Below are 26,857 nucleotides of genomic sequence, written 5' to 3'. Positions count from 1 at the left end.
TTTGATGAGGAGGTTGGAGAGAACCTCAGCTGAAATTGAGGAGAAATTCTTCACTTCCCTTTTGCTTCTGGCAGTAGGCATAACTCCCTCTTATTCAGTTCAAGGAAGATTTGGGGGTCAACTGGTTGGAGGATGCAGATAAAACAGGTTCAAACAGTGCTTAAGTAGGCCACCAATCAGGGACCTACTATGAGATCCAGCTTTCCCTTTCAAAAGGAAGTTTCCATGCTAATGAGGTGTTGCTGTGCTTGGTTAGTCCCTGCCTGGAAACAGATGTGTGTACAAAGCCCCAAAGCTGCCCAGAGTTGGCGGTGGGGCCCCTTCAGAGCAAGCGCCCAAGCCCTTCAGGCTCACTCTACTTGCTGAAGCCCTTCGACGCTCCCACCCAGAAATGACAACAAGGCTAGTGAGGCTGACAGTCTTGCTGTAATTGAGAGGAAACGGGCTGTAGCGCATTTGGCAGATCGAGTCACCAGCAGCCAAAGTCAGGGGTTGTGCAGGCAGCTGAAGGGCTCAGGGCCCCTTGCCTCACATAATGAAGAGAGGAAGGAGGCCAAGTTCTAACCCAGATGGTAAGTTGGTCCCTGGGACAGTTTTGCTTCCTCTCCTCACTCTCAGGAAGGAAGGGAGGGGCATCATCTTCCCTTGCTGCCAATAGTTCCTTTCGGAGAGACTGGGGAGGGTTTATAAAAATCTCCTGGTGGAAAAAACCTCCTCCTTCACCAGCCCCCAGATGGTCTCTACTCCCTTCCAGCCACTTCACAGCAGAATCCAAATCCAGAACCACATGTGTTCCATGGGCCTGAGGGTAGTGAGGGGGAGTACGGGGTGGCCAGAGGCAAGGGGTGGGGGATCAGGGGCAGTGGCCATTCTTAGCAGTTCCAGGGAAACACAGGGCCTTTCTCCCAAGCACCCTGCATAGGCTCAGTGGCAGCACTGGCCACCTGCCCTTCTGGGAGGGTACCAAACCCCCATGGAGTGCCTCAGAGTGAAGAGGGTTCAGGCCAGGAAGACCACAAAGATGATGAAGAAGACAATGAGGATGAGGAAGATTTTGACCATAAGCCACCTGTTGGAGGTGACCGACTGGAAGTACTTGAGGATCTCTGAATGGGCAGCCTCAACATCCAGCTGGGCTCCTAGCACGTTCTCGTCGATCCTGGGAACAGGGCCGAGAGGGAAGGAAACAAAAGGACACCGGATTAAAGAGATGCTGTTGAAGTCTTATTTATTGACATGGAAAAGATGGTCACAATATGTAGAAATAAAAAATGTGTATGTTTGTTTATAGAAAAGGCTCTTGTGGGGCTGGGGCTGTGACTCAGTGGTAGAGTGTCTGCCTGGCATGCATAAAGCCCTGGGTTCTATCCCAAGCACCACAAATATATAAATAAAGATATACAACAGTGTCTCCTGCTTTGTGTAGGTACCTGTGAATAAATAAGCCAACAAAAATTTTAAAATAAAAAGTTGGTAAGGACTTTAACAAGTAGTAATATTAAAAAAAAAAAAAAAAGAAAAAGAGAAAAGGCTCTTGTAGGGCAGTATTTCTTGGTTCTAGTTTGAAGACCAGTTCTCCCACTTATTCTATCTCTAAATCATTTAACCTTATTTTTCCTTATTTGCAAAATGAGAAACACAAATCCTTTCGCTCCTTAGACTGTCTGCAATGAGTTGGTATGAAGTCCCCAACCCACATAAGCTCCCAAATTATTAGATAAAATTTTTGCTAAAATTTTGCTGTATTTATTCATTTTTAATCTAATAAACATGTATCTGGTTTTTTTTTTTTTTTATTTTCGTAGTATTGGATATTGAACCCAGGGGTGCTCTACCATTGAGCTACAACCCCAGCCCTTTTTATTTTGAGACAAGGTCTTGCTACGTTGCTCGGGCTAGCCTCAAACTTGTGATCCTCCTGCTTCAGCCTCTCAAGCTGATAGGATTATAGGCGCGCACCACGATCCCCAGGGCATGTACAGTATTTGCAATAAGGGGAAAAAGTTCACAGACCATTATACTCAGGACATCCTCATTCCGAGTCAGAGAGGAGGAAAAACTTAAATAGTATAGACAGGAAGTCAGAAGATAAGAAAAGCTGTAGACAGGGGAAATTCTCTCCCAAGAACAGAGAAGTCCTCAGAGGAACAATTTCTTGAGAAATTATTGAGCAAAGCAAAAACACTTGGCAGCCGACCTGCATATGCAACTCTAAAACCAAAATATAATTAGGTACCAAACAATAATGTTTCAATTTACAGTGGTAGTATTTATCATAGTGGTCCTATAAGATTATATTGTCTAGTGACACCATAGCTATTTGATTTTGCCTAAGGACAAATTTCAAATAAAATATCCCCTATCATTCAATGGTGCATGAAAGAAAAAAACTCTGGCCTTTGCAAAGGAAGTCCCTGGGAACAAAGATTTTTGTGAGCTGTAAGTATGGATTGGGTGGGGTCTGGCAATCCAGTTGGAAAGTAAGAGGAATAGATGGCCAATGGCTCCAAGTCCAAGGTTTTGGGAAGACAGTCGTAAAAACTGTGATTCCATTTTTTTATGTTGAAGAGGCTAACTAAGGTTTACTAGCTTCAGGACATAATTACATTTCTCAGTGTAGATATATTTGTTATACCAAATGAAGCTCTTCTTGGCAATTATGAATGGCTGTGCTTAACAAAAAAGGATAAACTTAATAAATGCAATCTGAGCTAGGTGTAGCGACACACATCTATAATCCCAGTGGCTTGGAAAGCTGAGACAGGACGATTGCAAATTCAAAGCCAGCTTCAGCAAAAAAGTGAGGTGTGTTAAGTGAGACCCTATCTCTAAATAAAATGCAAAGCCGGGCTGAGGATGTGGCTAAGTGGTCAAGTGCCCCTGAGTTCAATCTCTGGTACCCTGCTCCCCCTAAAAAAAGAATAAGGGAATCATGTTAAGAGGACACAGAAGCTGACCTGAAGTGGGGCTCCGTAGGGCCAGATTTAGGAAACTTGATCATCATAAAAAAATAATGCGAAACTAGGAGCAGTGGTACAGGATTGTAATCCCAGGTACTCGGGAGGCTGAAGCAGGACAATCACAAGTTTGAGGTCAGCCTCAGAAGCTTAGCAAGGACCCTTTCTCAAAAACAAAAAGCCGGGGATATAGCTAACTGGTAGAGTTCTTCTGAATTAAATTCCCAGTACCAGAAAGAAAAAAAAAATTATGCTAATGGATTATAATATATTGAATAAAAACAAAAACAAAAAACCCCTAACAATTCCATAGTGGTAACTTAAAATAAGAGAAAGCTCCTTTACAGAAGTCAAATAATAAGTATAGAAGAAATGATAGAAAATCACCATTTTACACAATCTAAAAAATGACAAGCAAGAATCACTGTGTGGTAGAAGCTAAACATTCACACCAATTCAAAGCATCACTCCACAGATACTTAAGTCTGATGGTCACCACTTTAAACATGTGACCAAACTGCATCACCAATAAAGGAATAACCCTCATCAAGTGAGTATCCACTAATGCAATCATCACATCAAAATTGGTCTTAATCTGATTATCTGGAAACACTGAACCAAAACCTTTTGTGTTGCCACAAAAAAAAAAAAATACATATTAAAAATACATATAAAAATGTATATGTATATGTACATATAAAAATACAAAATAGACATAAGAATCAAAAGCAGGTGTGAGTCTTGTCTGGGTTTTGATCTGAAGGAAAATAAACTAAAAACTTAAAAAAAAAAAAAAATCCAGTTGGGGAAATCCAAATATGGACCAGGTATGAAGTGTTGGGAAACTACTGTTACTTTTCTTTGTTATGTTAATGGCATTGTAACTGTTCAGAACATCTTTACCTTTAGCAAGGGGCATGTTGAAGAATCTGGGGATGAACTTTCATAATGTTTGCCCTACTCTCAAAGGATTCACTAGGGAGGGGAAGCAAATGAGAAAAAATTTTTACAACAACTGTACCTGAGGGAATAAAGGTCTTCATTAAACTATCCTCCCAACTTTTCTGTATTTGATATCTTTATTTACAAAAAATAAAATGATCCAGTAACATTAGATCAGGTAATTATGTTGAAAAAGCCACCTATTTTTTAGTTTCTCAAAAATTAAAAAATTCTCAGGTCTTACATACAGAGATTATAAATTGAGGCTTGGGAATCTACTCATTGAATTTCATATTAAATTAGTGATTTCTCAGGGGCTGGGGATATAGCTCAGTTGGCAAAGTGCTTGCCTCACATGCACAAGGCCCTGGGTTCAATCCCTAGCACTACCAAAAAAAAAAAAAAAAAACAAAAAACCCACAAACTAGTGGTTTCTAGTGGCTGGGGCTGTGGCTGTGGCTCAGAGGTAGCACACTTGCCTGGCATGTGTGAGGCACTGGGTTCGATTCTCAGCACCACATATTAATAAATAAGTAAAATAAAGATCTATCAACAATTTTTTAAAAATTAGGTTTCTCAAGAAAGTGCTTAAGCCCAACACAGTAGTGCCCGTCTGTAATTCCAGCTACTTCGGGAGGCTAAGGCAGGAGGATAAAAAGTTCAAGGTTAACCTAGGTAATGTAATGAGACCCTGTCTCAAAATAAAAAGTATAAAAGGTTTGGGGGGGGGGGCTGGAGATGTGGCTCAAGCGGTAGCGTGCTCGCCTGGCATGCGTGCGGGCCGGGTTCCATCCTCAGCACCACATACAAACAAAGATGTTGTGTCTGCCGAATACTAAAAAATAAATATTAAAAAAAATTCTCTCTCTCTCTCTCTTTAAAAAAAAAAAAAGATGAATATTAAAAAAAAAAAAGGTTTGGGGGTGTAGCTCAGTGGTAGAGCACCCCTGGATTCAATTTCCAGTACCTTAAACAAAACAAATGATGTCCTTGAGGAGATTAGAGGAAAAGGGATCCAGTTTATAAGTCTAGGATTTAGCTGTAAGAGGAGCTGGTAACAGATGAGAAGGCAGGGTACTGAGTGGGGTGGAAGTTTCCTTGAAACTAGTTTAGTCTTTCCTGGTCCCTTGGATTTTTTTGGAGTGGGGGGTGGGGGATGGGAGAGTGGGGCTGGTACCAGGGATTGAACCCAGGGGCACTTAAGCGCTGAGCCACATCCCCAGACCTTTTTTGAATTTTATTTAGAGAAATCTGTTGTGTGTGGGGGGGGGATATCTTTCTGAGTTGTTTAGAGCCTCTCTTAAGTTGCTGAGGCTGGCTTTGAACTGTCGCTCCTCCTGCCTCAGTCTCCCACATTGCTGGGATCACAGGCGTGTACTACCCATGCCCAGCTTGAATTTGATTTTTTAAAAGCTATTATAGGGCTGGGGTTGTGGCTCAGTGGTAGAGCACTCACGTAGCATGTGTGAGGTCCTGGGTTCGATTCCCAACACCACATTAAATAAATAAATAAATAAATAAGGGTGTTGTGTCCAACTACAACTAAAAAATATATCATTTTTTTAAGAGAGAAATTTTTAATATTTATTTTTCAGTTTTTGGTGGACACAACATCTTTATTTTTTTATGTGGTGCTGAGGATCCAACCCAGCGCCCCACGCATGCCAGGCGAGCACCTTACCGCTTGAGCCACATCCCCAGCCCTAAAAAATATATCTTAAAAAAAAAAAAAAAAAAAAAAAAAAGCTATTATAGCAGCGTTCACTAGTACACACCTGTAATACCAGGTACTTGGGAAGCTGAGATAGGAGGGTCACAAGTTCAAAGGCAGCCTGAGCAACTTAGTGAGATCCTGTCTCAAAATAAAAAGCAGCTAGGCAAGTGTCACATGTCTTCGGCTCAGGAAGCTGAGACAGGAAGATTGCAAGTTCAAAGTCAGCCTCAGCAACTCAGCAAAGTCAGGCACTAAGCAACTCAGAGAGACCCTGTGTCTAAATCAAATACAAAATAGGGCTGGGGATGTGGCTCAATGTCCCTGAGTTAAATTCCCTGTACCAAAAAATAAAAAAAAATTAAAATAAAAAGAAAAAAGGGCTGGACATGTAGTTCAGTGGTAGAGTTCTGCTGGGCTCAATCCCCAGTACGGCAAAAATTAATAAAAACCATTAAAAAAAAAAGTTTAGGCAGAGCATTAGAGAAAGAACATACAGATATTCTGCCCACAGAGACTGGATGGAGTCAGGATGCTCCATGACCTTCTGACCTGCTTATCTGAACTTGGGCAGGATATGTCCCAGAGTAGTCACCTGGCTTCCTGGCTTGCCCAAGACCCTGGGGCTGCCAGATAAGGCTTCTGCCAGTCTGTCATACTACATCAGAATGTTAGGAGCCCTCTGCCACCCATTCTGAATTTACTTAACCCCACTGGAGTTTGAGGTATGCTTTGTTTTGGCAATCAAGGCAGCAGAATACATAAACATGTAGGGCCTTGTCACTGTAGGATGATAGCCATAATTTTTCACCCAAACTGGGATGCTTTTGAAAATATAATTACTCAAAAAAAAAAAAAGATAATTACTCTAGGACAACATGTGTTAAATGCCCTGCACATAGGGAGATGTATATTCAGCTGCCAGTGGAGAGAAGGTTGAGATATCCTTGATGATGGCTGCTCCAAGCCTGGTACCAGGAGGCATTTTCCAAAAGAGCATCTCCTTCCCCCTTGAGTCAGCTTTGTGAGAAGCATCTGTTCCCAGGGGCCCATGAGGGGAAAACAGGACCCAGCTGCAGAGGCAAGGCCTTTGTTTTGCTAGCTTTCATGTCTGTCATGACCTCAGCAGCCCAAGCCCCGAGACAGCCAGAAAGTGTAGTCTATCCTGCAACAGACTCAGGGAGCCACCATGTTCCTGCAAACTGAGAGGCTCAGACACTAATCTCTCTCAGATCTCAGGATCTCTAAAAGCTCTTTAATATACCCACTTTAGAAGTAAGCATGGGGATTGCATCATCCCATGAGCATCTTGGTAGAGTCAGTAACAGAGCTGGGGAGCAAAAGCTTCCATAATTTTCCAGAACATTCTTCTGTAAAATTGTCTTGCTTCCCACCAATAATAAATATTTCTTTCAATGGTTTAAAAAAAAAAGGTAAAAACAAAAAACAGCTTGGGGACAAATGGAAAAATCTGAACACTGCCTGGATATTAAATAATATTAGGAAATTGTTAATTTTCATGGATGTGGTAACAGCCTATGGTTTTTGTCAAATTCATTCTCAGGAGAAGCTTGTTGAAGTATCTAGAGATAAAGTATCATGATATCTGCAGTCTCTCTGAAATGGTTCAGAAAAATAAAAGATAAGCAGCCAAATGTTAACAACTTTTGAATTTAGGTGCTAGATATATGTGTGTTTAATATGGTTATTTCAACTTTTTGGTGAATTTTAAATTTTTCATTAACAAAAAGCAACTAATTCCTTATTTTTATTTATTTATTTATTTTTTAAGAATTGCTAATGTCTTCATTAAAGAAACAATATGCCCACAGCTGGGGGTATAGCTCAGTTGGTAGAGGGCTTGCTATGCATGTATAAGGCCCTCAGTTCAATCCCCAGCACCACAAAAAAGAAAAAGGAAAAAAAAGAAACAATATGCCGAATGAAGGTGCTAAAAAATAAATTAGACCCAATGTGACACATTTCAATAGAGAACAATAAAATTAATTCAATGCTTGTCCCTTAGTATGCTACAGATTCTGTCAAACTGTGCTTTTGCTCTCTTTATAAATAAAACCTAAACTAACAATATGGAAGCATTTGAAACTTATTTATTTATTTATTTTTCAGTTTTCGGTGGACAGAACATCTTTATTTTGTGGGGAGCTGAGGATCGAACCCAGCGCCCCGCTCATGCCAGGGGAGCACATTACTGCTTGAGCCACATCCCCAGCCCAGAAGCATTTGAAATAAAAATATATATATATATATATATATATATATTAAAGCTCCCTTTCTCCCTACTTTCTTTCCACAAAAAGCAACTAATTCTTTTTCTTTTTTTTTTTTTTTTGTGATGCTGGGGATTGAACCCAGGGCCTTGTGCATGCGAAGCAAGCACTCTACCAACTGAGCTATGTGCCTAGCTCAAAAAGGACCTACTTCTGATTCATTTCTCCCACAGACATTTGCTCCATTACTTGCTAACTCTGAAGCAAAGCTCCTCGAAAGAATTGTCTGTTTTTTCTAATTACTCTTTTGCTCTGTTCTTACTTTTTTTCTGATTGTTTTACCCCTTTAACAATCTAATCTATTTTGCTGAACTGGGGTTTGAACCCAGGGGCTCTATGCCCCAAAGTTACATCCCCTGCCCTTTTTATTTGAGACAGGTTCTCCCTAAGTGTCTGAGGCTGGCCTTGAATTTGAGATTCTTCTGCCTCAGTATCCTGAGTGACCGGGATTATAGGATTACAGGTGTGTACCACCGCTTCTGGCCTCTTTCTCTTTTTTCCTTTTTCCTCAGGGTAGACCAAGGAGAGTTTTACCAGTGAGCTACACCTCTAGTCCTTTTTTTTTTTTTTTTTTTTTTTGGTACCAGGAATTGAACCCAGAGACACTTAACCACTGAGATACATCCCCAGCACTTTTTATTTTTTATTTTCAGACAGGGTCTCACTAAGTTGCTCAGGGCCTCATTAAATTGCTGAGGCTGACTTTGAATTTGTGATCACCCTGCCTCAGCCTCTTCTTCAGGTGTGTGCCCCCACACCCAGCTCATTCAGGTTTTTCTTCCCATTCCTCCACTGAACCTGAATCAAAGTCATGAACATCTATATAGCTGAATCCAATGCCCTCTTCTTACTCTTCAAGGTTCTGATTCCAGTAATGGCTAGGTAGGTCCTACTGGCCAACCCATTCCACAAATAACAACTAGAAATATTATACAAAATGTAAAAATCAGCTACCCTAGTTCAGCCAAGTTAATTGCTTGCAAAAACAAATGTCAACGTTCTTGGGAATCCGGATGTACCTCAGAGGTACAGCATTTACCTAACGTGTGAGACCCTGGATTCAATCCCCAGTACCACCAAGAAAAAAAAAAAAGTCAACATTCTCTAGGGAAACAGAAATTCTATAATGTATCAATCATGACGTACAAAAAATTGGTAAACATTCAGTGAAATAAGAAAGTGTGATCTGACCTATATTCAAAACAAGGCAAAGAGTATGACAAAACCTAGGATAACTCATATATTGGAAATTAGCAAACAAGGATCTTAAAGTGGTTATTGTAACCTAGAGAAAAATGCTCGTAATGACTGAAACGTAGTAAATTTCAGCATATAAACACAAGCTATAGATGGCTGGGGTTCCACCTCAGTGATAAAGTGCTTACCCAGCAAGAGGCCCTGGGTACAAACCCTAACACCACACACACACACACACACACACACACACACACAGAAAGGAAGAAAGAACCATATGGCAATTTAAAACTGAAAAATGGGCTGGGGACATAGCTCAGTTGGTACAGTGCTTGCCTCGCATGCACAAGGCCCTGGGTTTCATCCCCAGCACCACAAAAAAAAAAAAAAATAAATAAAAACAAAAATCAACAACCCTGAAAAATATGATAGATGAAGTTAAAAATTCACAAGATAGGCTTAACAGCAGACTGACGAGAACACTGGAAAGGAATAGACATATATATAATAGAATATGTAGGGCTGGGGATGTGGCTCAAGCGGTAGTGCGCTCGCCTGGCATGCGTGCGGCCTGGGTTCGATCCTCTGCACCACATACAAACAAAGATGTTGTGCCTGCCGAAAACTAATAAATAAATAAATATTAAAAAAAAAAAAATAGAATATGTATATACACATATGTATTCTCAGATAAAGATAATAGGAAGAGGTAGAAAAATGTAATGGCCAAATACTTCTACTAAAATTTGGTGAGAGACATAAATTCACAGATTTAAGAATCTCAGAGAACACTCCCCTCAAAAAAAAAAAAAAAAAAAAAAACAGAATAAATACAAAAAAAACCATGTCTACATATATCATAGTCAACTGCTAAAAACCAAAGATAAGAGAGTACCCCACAAGTCCTGGAATCAACCTCAGCACCATTTAAAAAAAAAAAAAGCAAGTAAATACATTTTCAGATAAAAACAAACTGAAAGAATCTGTCACCAGCAGATTGTACTGCTGCAAAAGTGCTATAAGGGAAGTGCTTCTTTCAAGTTAAAGGGAAGTCATGTCAAAGGTGACTTGGATATTTTTAGGAAAGAAGAAAGCACTGGAAACAGTAAAGAGAATAGCTTCCCCTCTTAGTTTCATTAAATACACTTACCTTTAAAACAAAAATTACAATAGTGTACTGTAAGATTTATATAAAATTATGTAGATGCAACAAATATGATAATACATAGCTTAAAGATTAGAGAAAAGATGGCAAAGTTCTTTCATTTTATACAAAGTAACTCTGAAAAGCTAATGATGCATACTACAATCTCTAAAGCAAGCATTTTAAAAAAATGTCAATAACAAATAGCTATAATACCAACAGATAAATTTAAATGGAGTTGAAAACGAATTTTAATCAGTTCCTGTCTGAGGCAGGAAGATCACAAGTTCAAGTTCAAGGCCAGCCTCAGCAACTTAGAGAGACCCAGTCTCAAAATAAAAAGTAAAAAAGGCTGGGGATGTGGCTCAGTGGTAAAGTGTCCCTGGGTTCAATCCCTAGTGCCAAAAAAAAAAAAAAAAAGAAAAGTTAATGAACTAAATAAAACACTGATTAAATTCTCAGCTTCCATCTTGCTGGCCTGTCAGCAACATTTATCCCAACTGACACTCTTTCCTTTACTCATTTTGTTGCCTCCTAGGACCATATTTATTTTTATTCTTCCTCCCCAGCTGGTCTCATTTTTAGTGTTCTCCCAGAATTAAGACTTGAATTAAAATATGGCCCAGGAACTCAGGGCTTCATTTTTCCTCTTTATTATGTACTCCCTATTCAGTTTCAAAGTCCAATTCTGTGATTAAAAACCTATAATTTCAACTACTTGGGAAGCTGAGGCAGAAGATTTGCAAGATCCAGGCCACTTAAGAAGACCTTGTCTCAAAATAAAAGTAACAAAGTACCCCTGGGTTCAATATCCTGTACTGAGGAGAAAAAAAAAAAAAAATCCAATTCTGCCCACATTTCTTTCCAGATCTCCATATAGCAATCAGTCTGTTAAATATCTCCACTTAAATGTCTAAAGTATTGTTGGAGGTGTTGAACTTAAGGAGCTTATTTTCTCCTTACACTTACTCCACCCAAGGTAGACAGCCCTATTTTAAGTGAAGGCACGAGGATCTTCTTGCTTGCTCAAGTCCAAAACCTGAATTATCATAAACTCCACCCTTCATTCTATTCTTTTCTTTCTTTTTAATTTAAACTAGAGAGTTAACCCAGAAGCACTCTACCACTAAGCTATTTCCTCAGTCCTTTGTTTTTTTTAATTTTTGAAACAGGGTTTCACTAAGTTGCCAAGAATGGCATCAAACTTGTGAGCCTTCTGCCTCAGCCTGCACAGCTACTGGGATTTATAGGTGTGGGCCACCATACCCAGTTCCACTTCTTTAATACTCTTTATTTAGCTCAGATAACCTTAAACTTTATACATAAATAACTGTGGAGAGCCATCCTCACGCGTGACTGGGTGACTCCCGGTTTGGGTCTGAGGCTTCTGGCTGTGTCAGAATTTTCCCGGCCCTCTCCTGATGAAAGAACCCGTTCGTGTGGGGGTGTGACTGACCACTGACCCCGGGGGGGCCCAATCATTGACCCTGTCCTTGGAGTGCCACCCCCCCTCAACCTTCATTGGATGGAATTATCCCCTGAATTTCTTGTTCCCCAATAAAAGGCTACTCCCTGGCGTGCTCGCTCTCTCTCTCTCTCTCCTGCTAGCCCTGAGTAATCCTTGCTCCTGGTTGGAGCCAGAGAGGGGAGCCGTCTCCGACCTGGTCATAGAAAAAGGTAACTGAGTCTGTGTGTTTATTTCGATCTCTGCTAGCTAACTTTTATGCCAAGAACCTCATTAATGAAACCAATGCGCAGGCCACATGGTGGAAATAACTATTCACCACCACCCCCACTGCTATCATGATCTCCTGCCTAAATTACTTAAAAGGCCTCTGCAATGATCTCCCTGCTTCTGTACTGTCCTAGAGACCTACAATGTTACCAAAAGATTCTTTTTTTTTTTTTTTTTTAAGTACTGGAGATTGAATCCAGGGGTGCTTAACCACTGAGCCACATCCCTAGCCCTTTTCGTTTTTTATCTGAGACAGGATCTCACCAAGTTGCTTAGGGCCTAGCTAAATTGCCTTCAAACTTGTAATCGTCCTGCCTCAGTCTCCCAAACTGCTGGGATTACAGGCACATATCACCATGCCCAGCTAATCCTCTTATGAGACTCAGCTAGGGGTGTAGCTCAGTGGTACAGTGTTTGCCTAGCCTGTGTAAGGACCTAAGTCTGATCCCTAGAACTGGGGATACAGATACACACACATACACACACACACACACACACACACACACAGTCAAATCTTGTAACCTTTTTTTGTATCAGGTGCTTAACCACTGAGCCATATCCTCAGCCCCTTTTATTTTTTATTTTGAGACAGAGTTTCACCAAGTTGCTTAGGGCCTCCCTAAATTGCTGAGCCTGGTCTTGAACTTGCAATCTTCCTGTTTTAGCCTCCTGATTTGCTGGTGTATGCCACCATACCTGGCAGTAATAATGTTATTGTTAGATTTTAGGCATTTCCCAAATGCTCATGTGTAAGGCAATGCAAGAAGGCTTACAGGTGAAATGATTAGGTGATGAGGGCCTTAACCTAATCAGTGCATCAATACACTGATAGGGATTAACTGTCTGGTAACTAGGGCAAGTAAAGGTGTAGCTAGAGCTGGGTCATTGGGGGCATGCCTTTGGTTTTGTACTTTATTTGTGGTGAGGGAATCTCTGTCTCTCTGCATCTCTCTTTGCTTCCTGGTGCCATATTCCCAACTGCTTTCCTCTATCACACACTTCTGCCATGATATTCTGCTTTACTTCAGGTCCTGAGGAACAGAGTAGGTCTATGGAATAAGACCTCTGAAACCATTAGACCCAAATAAACTTTTTCTCCTCTAAAATTGTTTGTGTCAGGTCTTTTGGTTGCAGCAATGAAAAATGTGACTAAAACAGAAATTTGCACCAGGAATGGGTTTGCTGCTGTAAGTACCCGAACCATGTGATTCAGAAGCTTTTTGGAATTTGTATGAGGAAAATTTGGAAAGTCTAGTGATGAAAAGCTTTAGAATGTTTTAAGTGGAATTACCCATTAAGGGAGCTCAGAAAACCAGAATGCCAATAGGATTGCAGACAGTTATGACTGGGCTCATGAGATCTGAGGAAAAGGAGAATTCTATTGGAAATTGACTAGAGGCCATTCATGTGCTGTTTACCTTTTGCCCATATCCTGAGACTTTCTGTGACACTGAATTTAATGGTGATGGACTAAATAATCTGACAGAAGGAATTTTTAGGCAGCACAGCATTCAGTTGGTGGTATGGGCATTGTTGGCAGCAGTTTATTGTGATAATTAGGAATAGAAAGCAAAAAAGAAAGACTGGATAAACTTGCAGTTTAGCCAGAAAAGTGAGAGTAAATCTGGGGCTAAGAAATGTGTGGGAATTTTTTGTTTGTTTGTTTGTTTTGATGCCAGGGATTGAACCTAGGATGCTTAACCACTGAGTCACATTCCCAGCCCTTTCTATTTTTCAATTTTGAGACAGAGTCTTGCTAAGTTACTTAGGGCCTTGCTAAATTTCTGAAGCTGGATTTGAATTTGTGATTCTCCTGCCTTAACCTCCTAAACTGCTGGGGTTATAGGCATGAGTCACTGTGCCTGGCTGGAATGTATGGTTTTTAACACCATTACAGCCACTAAAGAAACACCAAAGGCTCTGACCAGACAATAAGAAAGACGGCTTAAGGACATACCTCAGGAATTGGCAAAATAACACCTATCTCATACTCCAGGGAGTAAAAGTAAAATTTTCTTTGAAAAGAGACCACTTCCAGCATGGGGGTGAGGGCGGGGGTGTGCTAGGAAGTTGTTTCACCATCCTCAGCTGTCCATGCTGTAATTAGGCGGTTATGGAAGCTCTTCCACCAAAATTCCAAAGGCCTGGGAGGCCAGGCAGAGAGCTCCAGGGTCAGAGTCTGCAGGTAGCCCCTGAGAGGCTATGCATGGAGATGTGAGAAGGAAACCAAAGCTGCAGTGGAGACCCTTGAGATTAAGAAATGCCAGTACCATGGAATGTCTGCCTAAGAAAGCTAAGAGGCCACGTAAGCTGCCACCACCAAAGCCACAGGCACAGAGCTATACAAACCCTTTGCAGAGAATATCAAGATGCTATGTGCCCCAGAAACAGGACACAGAACTATAGGATTTATTTGCCCACCTGAATTTTGGTCTGCTTTGGCCCCATCCCTCCTTTGTATATCCCTATTTCTCCTTTTCTCCCTTTTGGAATGGAAATGTTTACTCTGTGCCTTCATATTGGATATACATAACTTACTTTTGATTTTTTGTTGTTGTTGTTCCTAGAATTGAACCTAGAGGTGCTTTACCATCGAGCCACATCCAAGCCCCCCCGCTGCCCTTTTTTTTTTTTTTTACTTTGAGACAGGGCCCTGCTAAGTTGCTGAGGCTGGTCTCAAACTTGTGATCTTCTTGCCAGAGCCTCTCTGGGATTATAGGCCTGTGCCACCACACCAAACTTGCTTTTGATTTTTATGGGGACTCACACTGAGAGTTTGCCTTGAGTCTCAGAGGAGACTTTGGACTTGTACTTTTAGGAAATCCTGGAACTTTTGAGACCATGGGGACTCTTGAAAATGGACTAAATGCATTTTGCATGTGAGGCAGGCATGAGCTTTTGGGAGCCAAGGGGAATGTTATGGTTAGATTTTTAGGTGTTCCTCAAAAGCTCATGTGTAAGAAAATGCAAAGTTTACAGGTGAAATGATTCAGTTATGAGAACATTAACTTAATCAGTGCATGAATCCACTGACAGGGATTAACTGGGTGGTAACTGTAGAGCAGGCAGGTATGACTGGAGGAGGTGAATCATTGCGGGCAGGGTGCCTTTGGGGTATATATTTTGTCTGTGGTGAGGGAATCTCTGTCACTCTATCTCTGGTTCCTGGTGCCATGTTCTCAGCTTCTTTCCTTCACCATACACTTCAGACCTGATATTCTCCTTCACCTCAAGCCCTGAGGAACAGAGTAGGTCTTTGGAATAAGACCTCTGAAACCATTAGACACAAATAAACTTTTCCTCCTCTAAAATTGTTTTAGTTAAAAAGTTAACTAAAACAGGGCTGGGGATGTGGCTCAAGCAGTAGCACACTCGCCTGGCATGCATGCAGCCCGGGTTTGATCCTCAGCACCATACAAACAAAGATGTTGTGTTTGCCGAAAACTAAAAAATAAGTATTAAAATTCTCTCATTCTCTCTCTCTCTCTCTCTTAAAAAAAAAAAAAAAAAAAGTTAACTAAAATAAATATCCTATCTTCTTCCGAGTGGCCTTCCCTGCCACTCAATCTGTGATGTACCCAGTCAGTGGCCTTCTTTTTTATTGTATTTTACTTATTTCTTTTTTGTGGTAGGGTCTCACTATGTTACCTAGCCTACTCTCAAACTCTCGGGCTCAAGGGATCTTCCTTTTGCCTCAATCTCCAGAGTAGCTGGGATTATCAGTGAGCACCACCACACCCAGCTCTCAATCACTTTTCTATATTTCTTTCTTTTTCTTTTTAATTTTGAGACACTAAGCTATTTAGGGCCATACCAGATTGCTGAGGCTGGATTTGAACTCAAGATCCTCCTGCTTGAGTTCAAATCCTCCTGCTTCGGCCTCCCAAGCCACTGAGATTACAGGCATGCAATGAGATTACAGCTCTCAAGTCACTTTTCTTAAGACATCATCCCACTTAAGTCTCTGTATAGCCCTTATTACTATAGTACCTGAAATTTGCTTGCTTTTAAGTTCTTTTTAGCAGCTGTCCATACCCACTCTATCAAATTCCATATAGACACTACAGAGAGAGCTTCATGCTATAGAGTCTTCACTATACAGGGATTCCTCACTGTAGGCCTAGCACCTAGACTAGTACCTGACATGGAACAGGTGCTCAACGAATACTTAATGAGTGAGCAGAAGCAGGTGACCTGGGCCTTATGTGCTGCCAGATTCCACTCTGCTCTTCCAAAGGACATCAAACTGGGTACTTCAAGATGCCAATCCACAGGAAAAAGAAGGCTCCTCTATGTGGGATAAGCCAGTGCCTCACCTCTGAATGGTTTCCTCCTGTTCCTTAACCATGTGTGCCAACTGCTGAAAGATGGAGCCCAGCTCAACAATTGTAGACTCTATGTTCTGCATGGTATCTGCCCGACTCTGGATATAGGAATCCTTTAGGGGAGGAAGAGAGCAAATTAGCAGTATGAGCTTCTTCAAGGGAAGAGTCTTTAGGACTTTCCCAGCTTGCCATTCCACCCATGGCACGCTCCACTGTCTTGGGACCCACAGAGAACAGAAGAGCTCATCCTCCTCAATTTAGAGCCTGAGTACCTGCTCATCAATGAGCTGCAGTTGCTGGCTGGTCCGGGAGTCCATCATGTCAATGGCTACATCCCTGGAGCCACGAGACTCTGCCCCCAAAACCACAGGACCTCCCCCTGCAGAAGAAAGAGGACATGGCACATCTTAATAGTTAAAGGCAGGTTCAAAGCCCACATGCTCTGGATTTGAATCCCAGCTCTGGCACTTACTAGCCTTGTGACCCTGGACAGATCATTTAACCTCTCTGAGCCTCAGTTTCCTCACCTGTAAGATGGGGATAATAATAGTTGCTTTTTCAAAGGGTGGTTGTGACAATTAAATGAGAGAATGTGAATAAGTGCACAAAACATTTAGATACTCTAATTCAATCTCAAAATGATTGAATTCACCCCCAACAGAGAGAATGTGGAAGACTAATTGTGGATAATGAATCCCCATAATCAAGTCTGACATCTGAGAAATGCCTACCAAATTCCTGGCCCCTCCATTCTCCTATCCAATACCTGTCTCTAGATGCCATCACAGCCACAGTAACCAAGAGTAGCCACCAGGGCTTCCCATATTGCCTGTGACTTACCCAGGTGGTTGGGGGCAAGGGGCAGGGCTGACACAGGCGCCCGGGAGAACTGTTCCCGCCGGCTCCTCTGCTGCTTCAGATTCTGGGGTTAGGGAAAAAATGCAAAGGTCCTGATGCCTCTGTAAGTGAGTATATTAAAGAGATCCCTCTTCTTAGCCCCATGACCCTGTGGAACTTGTCCCTTTTCCATTTTCTCTTGGGCCCTTACTCCCACATTTCTATCCCTTTTTTCAGATTCCTCTCACCTCTGTCCTCACTTCTAAAACTGATTTGAAGTCATTGGACATGGAAGCCAGTTTTGACTAGAAGAAAAGGAGAAAGAATCAAGCAAAGAAAATCCAGTTTTCTCACTCCCTCCCTCCATCCCCAAGGTCCCACCTGCAAGGAGACCACAATGGTGTTGGAATGGGTCTGCAGGTGCCGGCCACTCTGGCTGCCCTTGGCCTTCACAAAATCCTGAAGCTGAGCGATTTGTTTGTTGAGGCTATTGATGTCCTGGTAAAAGAGCCCATAGAAAAACCGAGTATTAACCAAGGAGTCCTCAGCCAGCGTCTCTATCCATGGCCATCTCTAGCAGGGAAGGCAGGATGAAAGTTACTAGCAGGAGTGAGTGTCCCAGACAGTCAGATCAGAAGGGCTTGCTAGAATTTTCCAAGCTCTTGTGTTTGCTCTGTCTCAGTACCTGCAGAGAAGAGCCAGAAAAACGCAAAGTAGGGCCTCATCCATTTATGGGTGACTGATTCTCATTTACCCCTCTACTTATGTCCTGCTCCACCCTGTGAGGCTACAAAACCATTTCACAGGACAAGTCTTGGACCCAGAGCATGCTGTCCAACAAAGCACCTGTACAATACTCAGGAAAAGGGAGGACTTGAAGGCACCAAAGTTTTCCAGAGCAATCAACAAAATGATTTTTACACAAAGAATTTGTAATATTACAGCAAGAGTAAAACTGTGAATTGTCCAAGGTCACACACAGTGAGTTAGTAGCAGAGCCATGCTTTCTACACCAGTGTGTCAACTGCTCCCCAAACCAGCCTGCCAAGGGACAAGTGAGACAAAGAAAATGGAGGTGGCAGCCAGCAAGTGACCAAGAAAGCTTGTCCCAGGGTGAGAAAAGAAAAGAGGTGGCCTAGGGATGTAGTAGCTCAGTGGTAGAGTACTTCCTGAGCATGTGCTAGCATCTGGGTTCCATCCCCATAAGGAAATGGTGGGGAGAGGAGGTGGTCAAGAATAAATAATGAATATAAGAAATAGGCCAGAGTACCAGGCATGGTGGCACATGTTTGTGACCCTAGCAGCTTGGGAGGCTGAGGCAGAAGGATCGTGAATTCAAAGCCAGCCTCAACAACTGAGTGAGACCCTATCTCAAAAATTTTTTAAAAAATGGGGCTGGGGATGTGGCTCAAGCGGTAGCGTGCTCGCCTGGCAGGCATGCGGCCCGGGTTCGATCCTCAGCACCACATATAAACAAAGATGTTGTGTCCACCAAAAACTAAAAAAAATGAAAAAAAGAGTGAAGCATCCTTGGGTCCAATCTCTGGAACCAAAATAAATGAATCAATAAATAGGCTAGAGCTAGACACAGTGGCACAGGACTAGAAAGAAAAATTCTGAATTTTTCTCTTGGATATTGTAGAAGGTCTTAGATACAACACCAGAATCCATGTAACGAGTTTAGGTAAGAAAGAAAGAGGGCTGGGGATATAGCTCAGTGGCTCAATGTTTGCCTTAGGTTTGATGATACTCAGTCAGTACTGCCAAAAAAAAAAAAGAGAGAGCAAGAGAACAGAGTGCTGGGATGCACAGCTACTTAGGAAGCTGAGGCAGGAGGGTTGCAAATTTTCTCCCTGACAAAATCTCCCCTAGGGTTCTGGCTTTAAAAAGGCACCACTGCCCACAACGGCACCCAAGTGAGAAGCACCTAATCACATACTCACATCTCCTTAGCCCAGCTATTTGCTACTATACAAATGTAATCTACTGAGTGCTTACTGTGTACTTAGTACTCTATTAAACATTATGACTGAGCTGGAAATGTAGCTAGCTCAGTGAGAAAGTGCTTAGCCATGTGTGAGGCCCTGGGTTTGATGTCTAGTGCCAAAACGACACTGAAACACAAAACTCCATAATTGCTTTGTATTTGTTTACAGTGTGCCATGTAACATGCTGAGAGTGTTTCCATTTTATCTCTGTCCTTAAATTTAACAAAGAAAATTCTTTTACTTAACAGGTTTTAATTTACCCTCAAAAGCTATTCTTGGGGGAAAAAAAAGTTATTCTTGGGCTGGGATTGTGGCTCAGTGGTAGAGTGCTTGCCTAGCATGTGTGAGGCACTGGGTCTGATTCTCAGCACCACATATAAATAAATAAAAGTCCATCAACAACTAAAAAATATTTAAAAAAAAAAGTTATTCTTGGCAGGGCACGGGGGTGCATGACTATAATCCCAGCAGCTCGGGAGGCCAAGGCAGGGGAATCATGAGTTCAAAGCTAACCTCAGCAAAAACCCAGGCTCTCAGCATCTCAGCACTCAATGAAACACTGTCTCTAAATAAAGTACAAAATAGAGCTGGGAATATGGCTCTAGCGCCCCTGAGTTCAATCCCCAGTACCAAAAAAGAAAAAAAGAAAACAGCCATTTTTCTCCTTCTTTCTTTTTCATTTTTGGTAAATGGCACCACTATACACCAGATGCTCGGACCAAAAACCTAAAAGCTATTCTTTTTTTTTTTTTTTTTTAAAGAAAGAGAGAAAGAGAGAGAAGAGAAGAGAAGAGAGAAAGAATATCTTTTTTTTTATAGATGGACACAACACAATGCCTTAATTTTTATGGGGTACTGAGAATCGAACCTGGGTCCTACCAGTGCTAGGTTTAGATGAGTGTGCAAATGCCTTAGCACAGTGCTAAGGCATTTGTCTGCAATCCCTAGTACCAAAAAAACAAACAAAACCAAAAATACCAATCTCCCAGGAGCTTTTACCACTAAATTTAGAATACGACCCATCTCCTTAGTTGGCTTGTACAGGCTCTCTGGTCTAGCCCCTGCCACCATCTAGTCTCCTCACCTGCTGGGCTGTAGCCACACTCTGGACCTTTTCCCTTTGTGCCTCAAGGTTACCCACACTTTGGATCTTTTCCCTTTGCTGTTCCCACTTTACAAACTACATTCCCACTTTCTGGAATATGCTCCCACCAGATCTTTGGATGAACTTTCCTTCATATTTGGGTCTAAATGTCCCTTCTTCAGCCAGACTAGCCTGTAGGAATCCCCCTAGGTACAGTAGTCATAGCCCTGAAAGTCACTCAACTATGTTAGTAATTAAAGGAAACAAATGAACCTTAAAGAGGACTGTGAGGTAGGCATCATCATCATCTCCTCCTTACTGATAAGGGAACTAAAGCTCAGAGAAGTTAGGAGGTACCCAAGTCACAATCTAAACGGTAGACTTATTTGAATTCAAGCCCTTCTAAACCTAGTAGGCTGCTTCTTAAATGCATAAACAATAAAACCCCAATAGTTAGAGGAACTCTCTTTTTTCCACCAGCATGGAATAGGTCTGCCCTTTGGCCTCTGTCATCATCATCATCATCTTTATTCAGGACAATCAAAGCAGCCTCCTTCCTCATCTCTGCCCTGTCCATGTTCCAAGTCAGACTACACTTGTAGCCCACAGCATTCAAGATGATTCCACAGCCCTTAGCATAGCACACATTATTCTTCATAAGCAGTCACCAAACTATCTTTCCAGTCTCCTGCGAATCACTTATTCAATCAGTGCCTACTAGATGCTAGACACTTATAAGCCCTTGGGGTACATCTGTGAACAAGAAGAAAAAAAAAAAAAAAAACCTGGTATTGTGGTGTTCATGTATCTTTTCTTTCTTTTTATTGAGAGGTGGAATGTGGGAAATGAGGAGGGAGGAAGGAATAAACAATAAATAAAAATAAGCTAATTATAGAGAATGTTAGAAAGTTCAAATATTATGAAAAAAGAAATAGAGCAGAGTAAGGAGGATAGGAGTTTGGGCTGATGGAGCATTAAACACCACGATTGCCAAGTGTGGTAGCACATGCCTATAATCCCAGCAACTCAGGAGACTGAGGCAGGAGGATCAAAAGTTCAAAGCCAGTCTCAGCAACTTAGCATGGCCCTGTCTCAAAATTAAAAAAAAAAAAAAAAGGGAGATGGGGTGGGACGGGGATGTGGCTCAGTGGTTAAGCACCCCTGGGTTCAATTCCAAGAACCAAAGGGGGAGGGGGGACCCACACTATGATTGGGATAGGCCTCCCTGAGCAGGTGACATCTGAGACTTGTTTTTTTTTTTTCTTTTTACAGTATTGGGAATGGAACCCCAAGTCTCACACATGCCAGGCAAGCTCTCTACCTCTGAGCTATATCTCCAGCCCAGACTTTTCCTTTTATTATCCACACCTCTGCATAGCTTCATCTTCCTGGAATGTCCTCCTACTACCTTTACACCCAGCCTTGAATTCAGCTCAGATTTCACCCTCTAGTCTATCAATCTTTCCCAGTACCCCCTACTGTGTCAATCATCTTTTTGTAAGATCTTTTCTTTATCATTCATTCCTACTCACTGTAAGTATAGATCATGGAGCTGGATCACTCTTTTGCGTAGTAAGTCCTTGAAAGTAAGAACTTTGCCTCATGTTTGTGTCACCAGAGCCTAGTACAGTGCTTGGTAGATAATCAGTAAGCATCTACTGACTAAATGGGGGAACAGATGTTTAGGGCTGGCTCTAGAAACTTGCTCCGGGCCTCTATGTCAATGGAAAATGATGAAAGTGATCCAATTAGAATGCTGGCTCTCCTGATAACTAGCAGCTCACCTGTTTGATGATATATGTTAGCTCTTCAATTTCCACTGCTTTATCATCAAAAAGGGACTTGCGCTTTGCCACTGCAGAGACAACAGGAAATTACAACAGATGAGTTAAAAGGCTGGAGATTAGCTTATTGGCAGAGCACATGCAAGACACTGGGTTCAATCCCTAGCACCACAAAGCACACAAACACAGAAAAAGACAAAGCTCAGGGAGCACCCTCTCTGGTTCACTACCCCACCTCTGAAAGATCCCAAAACACTTACAGATTGTCAGCTTCTCCAGCTTGGAAAATGTGTTGCTGAGGTCTTTCCCAATGCGCCTGCAAACAATCACTAGTGAGAACACCGTGGAAAAGGCAGGAAATAGGCTATTTCCACATTAGTTCTAACAAAACCAATCCCAGCCCTCATGGCCAAGTCACCAGTCTGCATGCTTACTTCTTTCTTGGACATTATATCACCCCACCACAAATCTTATCTCAACTCACTTGGCCATGAGGGTAAATTCACTGCGCTGTCGGGCAGCACGCAGAGCCGGCTTATTTGTTTGGATTCCATTCTGAAAAGCAATGCCAAGAGGTGACAACTTAGCTCCCCACTACATATTTGCAGCTTTCACTGTTCACATGTCCAATAAACTCTTTCTAGTACTAGAGGTATCTACCATCAGATAATTCATATTTATCAGTGGTATTTTAGCCGAAAAGAAGACAAGTAGACCTGGGTTCAAATGCTGACTTCACCACTTAGGAACTGAAAGATTTATGGTAAGTTACTTATTTTGAATCTCTATTTCCTCTTCTACAAAATGAAGACAACCTAACTACTCTTATTACTATTAAGATTACTATTAACATAAGGGCCATAAAGTACTATAGCCAACTGTCTAATACATTGTAAACATTAAAAAAATTGGGGAGAGGGCTGGGGATGTGGCTCAAGTGGTAGCACGCTCGCCTGGCATGCGTGTGGCCCAGGTTCGATCCTCAGCACCACATACAAACAAAGATGTTGTGTCCACCGATAACTAGAAAAAAAAAATAAAAATATAAAAAAAAAAAATTGGGGAGAGAGTAAGAAAGCTAAAAGCTATGAATGAAAGTCAACATGAAACACTGTCAAAGACCCATACAGTTAATTGGGTCAGTAAATGGAAAGGGAACAGAAACTATTAGCAAAATAGTGACAGCAACATTTTATGAGTCACCAAGTGCTCATGCTGCACCTGATACTTCAGATATTAAAATCAGTTTGTTATTGGAAAAAAAAATTGGCTAGTACAGCCACTCTATCCTTGGAATCAGGGAATCAATGAGGAAACTAGAAAGTTCCTGGAGATCACAAAATTCTTGGAGAAAAATTGTTAACAAAAGCTGAAATTTAAAAGTATTTTAAAATACAGTTACTCAGGCTGGGCACAGTGGATTATGCCTGTAATCCCAGCAACTCAGGAAGCTGAGGCAAGAGGATCACAATTTCCAGACCAGCCTCAGAAACTTAGTGAGGTCGTAAGTAACTCAAAATAAAAAACAAAAAGGGCTGGGGATGTAGCTCATTGGTAAAGCACCTGTGGATTCAATCCCCAGTACCAAAAATTTTAACAAGTTACTCAGGACTCACCTGGATTCACAAAGTCTTTACTGAAACAAAACTCTAGCTGGACAAAGTAGCACATGCCTGTATTCCCAATTACTATAATCCTGGCTACTCCAGAAGCTGAGGCAGGAGGATCATGAGTTCAAGGGCAGCCCCAGAAACTTAAAGACCCTGTCTCAAAATAAAATTCAAAAAGGGAGAGGGATGTAACTGAATAGCAGAATGTGTTCCTGGCATGTACAAGGCCCTGGGTTCAATCGCCAGTAACACCAACAAAACAAAACAAAACCCTCCAAAGTGATTTTGGTAAAAATTACTGATCTAAAAGACTTATTTCCGAGCATGCTACAGGGACACTGCTACATCGATGTTCATAGCAGCACAATTCACAATAGCAAGACTGTGGAACCAACCTAGATGCCCTTCAATAGATGAATGGATAAAAAAAATGTGGCATTTATACACAATGGAGTATTACTCTGCATTAAAAAATGACAAAATCATAGAATTTACAGGGAAATGGATGGCATTAGAGCAGATTATGCTAAGTGAAGGTAGCCAATCCCTAAAATACAAATGCCAAATGTCTTCTTTGATATAAGGAGAATAACTAAGAACAGAGTAGGGTCGAAGAGCATGAGAAGAATTTTAATATTAAACAGGGATGAGAGGTGGGAGGGAAAGGGAGAGAGAAGGGAAACTGCATGGAAATGGAAGGAGACCCTCAGAGTTATACAAAAGTACATACAAGAGGAAGTGAGGGGAAAGGGAAAAATAATACAAGGGGGACAAATGAATGTCAGTAGAGGGGGCAGAGAGAGAAGAGGGGAGGGGAGGGGAGGGGGGGTAGTAGAGGATAGGAAAGGCAGCAGAACACAACAGACACTAGTATGGCAATATGTAAATCAATGGATGTGTAATTGATGTAATTCTGCAATCTGTATATGGGGTAAAAATGGGAGCTCATAACCCACTTGAATCAAAGTGTGAAATATGATATATCAAGAACTATGTAATGTTTTGAACAGCCAACAATAAAAAATTAAAAAAAAAAAAAAGACTTCTTTCCTTTCCCTGACCCTCTACTATACACATAGAAAAACTGAGGCCCAATTGAATTAACTAGGTTCCCCATGGTGGCAGAGCAAACTTGTGTAGTACACTAGAATTAGAATCCAAGGTGCATGTGTCTCAACTAAAAGCTCTTTCTAGAACTTGTTCATTATTCAAATACCTTAGTCACCTTTATCCGAGGTATTCCTTCTAGAATAACAATCCTACTACTCTCTAGGGAATTCCTTACCAATTTAAAAAAAAAAAAAAAAAAAAAAAGTCTGGGTCCTTGCCTTCCATTAACAAGTCCACTTTTTGTGGCTTAGTAGGTCCTATGGACCCTATCCAACCTGTCAGCATCAGGTTTCCCCAAAAATTATTTCACTTAAAAGTGCTGGAATATACCCCCAACCAGGTTTAGTAGGGCTCATTCTTGCCTTTCCCACTCCTTACCTGACGGCTCTGCAGCGACTTGCAGGCAGACAGGAACTCCTGTGTCCGATCCCGGCAGGACATGGTGTCAGGAAGGGGAGGGGCCAGGACCACTGGAGGGGGCAGAGGGGCGATGTCGCTGCTGCTACTGCCAGCAGTTGCAGGGGACAGGACCTGTGTCTTTGAGAGACCCAGGTAGACACCCTGATCCGTGTTCTTAGACCCGTAGCGTTTCCGCGGGATCATCGAGTCGCATAACCTCGGACTGTCATGAAGGGGAGAGTGTCATTCCCCAGGAAGCCTCCTTCTCCACAACTCCCCCCTCAACTAGCAAATCCTCTGGCCCTTCCTGCATTTGGCAGTCTTTCGCGCCCAAGGCCACCCGCGGATCCTGGGACCTGCCTGCTGTGGGAAAGGGCCTGTTTCCTCCTGGCCCAAGGCGAACCCTCTCAGACTCTTCTTCCAACTTGGCTCAGGCGGCCAGAGCGCGGGCCGGGGTCCTGAAGCCGAGGGAAAGCCAGAGCCCGGTCCCGTGGCACCAAGGCTCCAGCCTGGCCTGTGCAACTGTCCCGGGAGATAACGGGGCCCTCTCCTATCCGCGATTTCCTTCAACCCCTCAGTGGGAAACCGCGAAGGACCCCCGAGAGCGGACACACTTCGGTGGGCGGAGGGGGAAACCTCTAGGTGTTTATTTGAAACAGGAAGTCCCACCCCCTATAAAGTTCCGCCTTCTGGAAGACTGCAACCCCTGATTAGCTAATGCCGACGTCGTTCTCCACAGGGCTTTCCTGGTTGGACGGCGAGGTATTCGCTCACCAGGAGCCCGGCCGGCAGGACTTGCCCGCTCGCCCCCGGTTCCCTTCCCCCCCCGCTCGTCGCCGCCCCCGTGAAGCCACCGTCCCGGAGCTGACACGGCGGCCAAGCCCCTCTTAGAGCGGGTCCTACCTCCTTCCTACCGCCTGCCGCCGCCGTCGCCACTGCCACAACCTCTTCGGCCGTCACCGCCTCCTCCCGGGGCGCTGGAGCCGCCGAAACCCGACCAAAGACTAGGAGCCGCCACGTCACCTACACGTAACCCCACCCCCGTGACGAAGGGCTACGCCACGCCTTTCCCAGCCCGGCGAGCCGGGACACGCCCCCTGCCGACGCAAGCGCGACTCCACCCTCCCATTGGCTAGGCCGCCTCCGTGACCCCACCCCTGAGGAGTGAGAGCGGACCCCCGGGGGCGGGGGGGGAAATGAGCCAGCCTCAGGCGAGGAGCCTTAAAGAGCCCAAGGCCCGCGGAGCCGGTTGTAGAGGCACCAGTGCTTGGGCAGGCCCACATTAGAAATTTTATTCTCTGGAGGCTGGGGCGGACGGAGAGCAGGTTTGAGTTCACCCCTTCTCTGGCTCATCCTGGTCCTCCTCTATTGGATACCCCGGCCTTTGAATCTGGTCTGAATGCCTCTTGTTTGATGACCGCGAGGAACCACGACGACTGAACATAGATAGCCGCCTCCATAGCACGGTGATCAGAAGACTTTCATTAGACTTGGGATTCTGGCGGCCTGGGGAATCCAAATTGGCTTCTGACGCGCCTAAGGGGCTGAAGCTAAGCTTAGCCCCACCCTACCCGATCCAACCTCCTTAGTGGGCCCTAAGGGGCACCCCCAGCTCTAATCCCACCTTCCCCAACTTCATCCGACCCGCCATCCTTTCCCTGATCATCCGAGGTCTGAAAATCCTTGTCTTGGCAGCAGCCCATGGCCCCGCGCGGCAAGGTGCTACTCGCGCTACCCTCGCCAGCC

At 42.9% G+C, this 26,857-nt stretch overlaps 2 protein-coding genes across 3 annotated transcripts; both read right to left on the bottom strand.

Moving 5' to 3' along the window:
- Positions 1–407: 407 nt before the first annotated feature.
- Stx5 (syntaxin 5) lies at positions 408–26,149 on the bottom strand. 2 transcript variants are annotated; one of them, XM_027944683.2, is made up of 11 exons: positions 26,015–26,149; positions 25,091–25,334; positions 22,477–22,547; positions 22,253–22,308; positions 21,993–22,063; positions 17,518–17,634; positions 17,385–17,441; positions 17,140–17,221; positions 16,572–16,678; positions 16,291–16,412; positions 408–1,159 (listed from the first exon to the last, which is right to left on the bottom strand). In XM_027944683.2, the coding sequence occupies exons 2-11, from the start codon at positions 25,313–25,315 to the stop codon at positions 1,000–1,002; spliced, it is 1,068 nt and encodes a 355-aa protein (XP_027800484.2). In that variant the 5' UTR covers positions 25,316–25,334; positions 26,015–26,149; the 3' UTR covers positions 408–999. The 2 variants fall into 2 exon arrangements, with proteins under 2 accessions (XP_027800484.2, XP_027800485.2); XM_027944684.2 differs by lacking the exon at positions 26,015–26,149 and adding an exon at positions 25,472–25,752.
- Positions 26,150–26,444: 295 nt separating this feature from the next.
- Positions 26,445–26,814, bottom strand: Tex54 (testis expressed 54). The gene is made up of 2 exons (XM_071617033.1): positions 26,736–26,814; positions 26,445–26,647 (listed from the first exon to the last, which is right to left on the bottom strand). The coding sequence occupies exons 1-2, from the start codon at positions 26,812–26,814 to the stop codon at positions 26,445–26,447; spliced, it is 282 nt and encodes a 93-aa protein (XP_071473134.1).
- Between the last annotated feature and the right edge of the window lie 43 nt (positions 26,815–26,857).

The sequence above is a fragment of the Marmota flaviventris genome, chromosome 9, assembly GCF_047511675.1.
Source record: "Marmota flaviventris isolate mMarFla1 chromosome 9, mMarFla1.hap1, whole genome shotgun sequence".
Lineage (NCBI taxonomy): Eukaryota > Metazoa > Chordata > Mammalia > Rodentia > Sciuridae > Marmota > Marmota flaviventris.
This window is presented reverse-complemented; position numbering and strand designations above follow the sequence as displayed.

Coding starts and splice junctions, on each gene's coding strand:
- Stx5 (XM_027944683.2), bottom strand. CDS start 25,315: ATGATCCCGCGGAAACGCTACGGGTCTAAGAACACGGATCAGGGTGTC. Junction 22,064..22,252: donor GCTGGAGAAGCTGACAATCT/GTAAGTGTTTTG, acceptor TTGTCTCTGCAG/TGGCAAAGCGCAAGTCCCTT. Junction 17,635..21,992: donor TAACATATATCATCAAACAG/GTGAGCTGCTAG, acceptor CTCTTTTACCAG/GACATCAATAGCCTCAACAA.
- Tex54 (XM_071617033.1), bottom strand. CDS start 26,814: ATGGGCTGCTGCCAAGACAAGGATTTTCAGACCTCGGATGATCAGGGA. Junction 26,648..26,735: donor GTCGGATGAAGTTGGGGAAG/GTGGGATTAGAG, acceptor TCAGCCCCTTAG/GCGCGTCAGAAGCCAATTTG.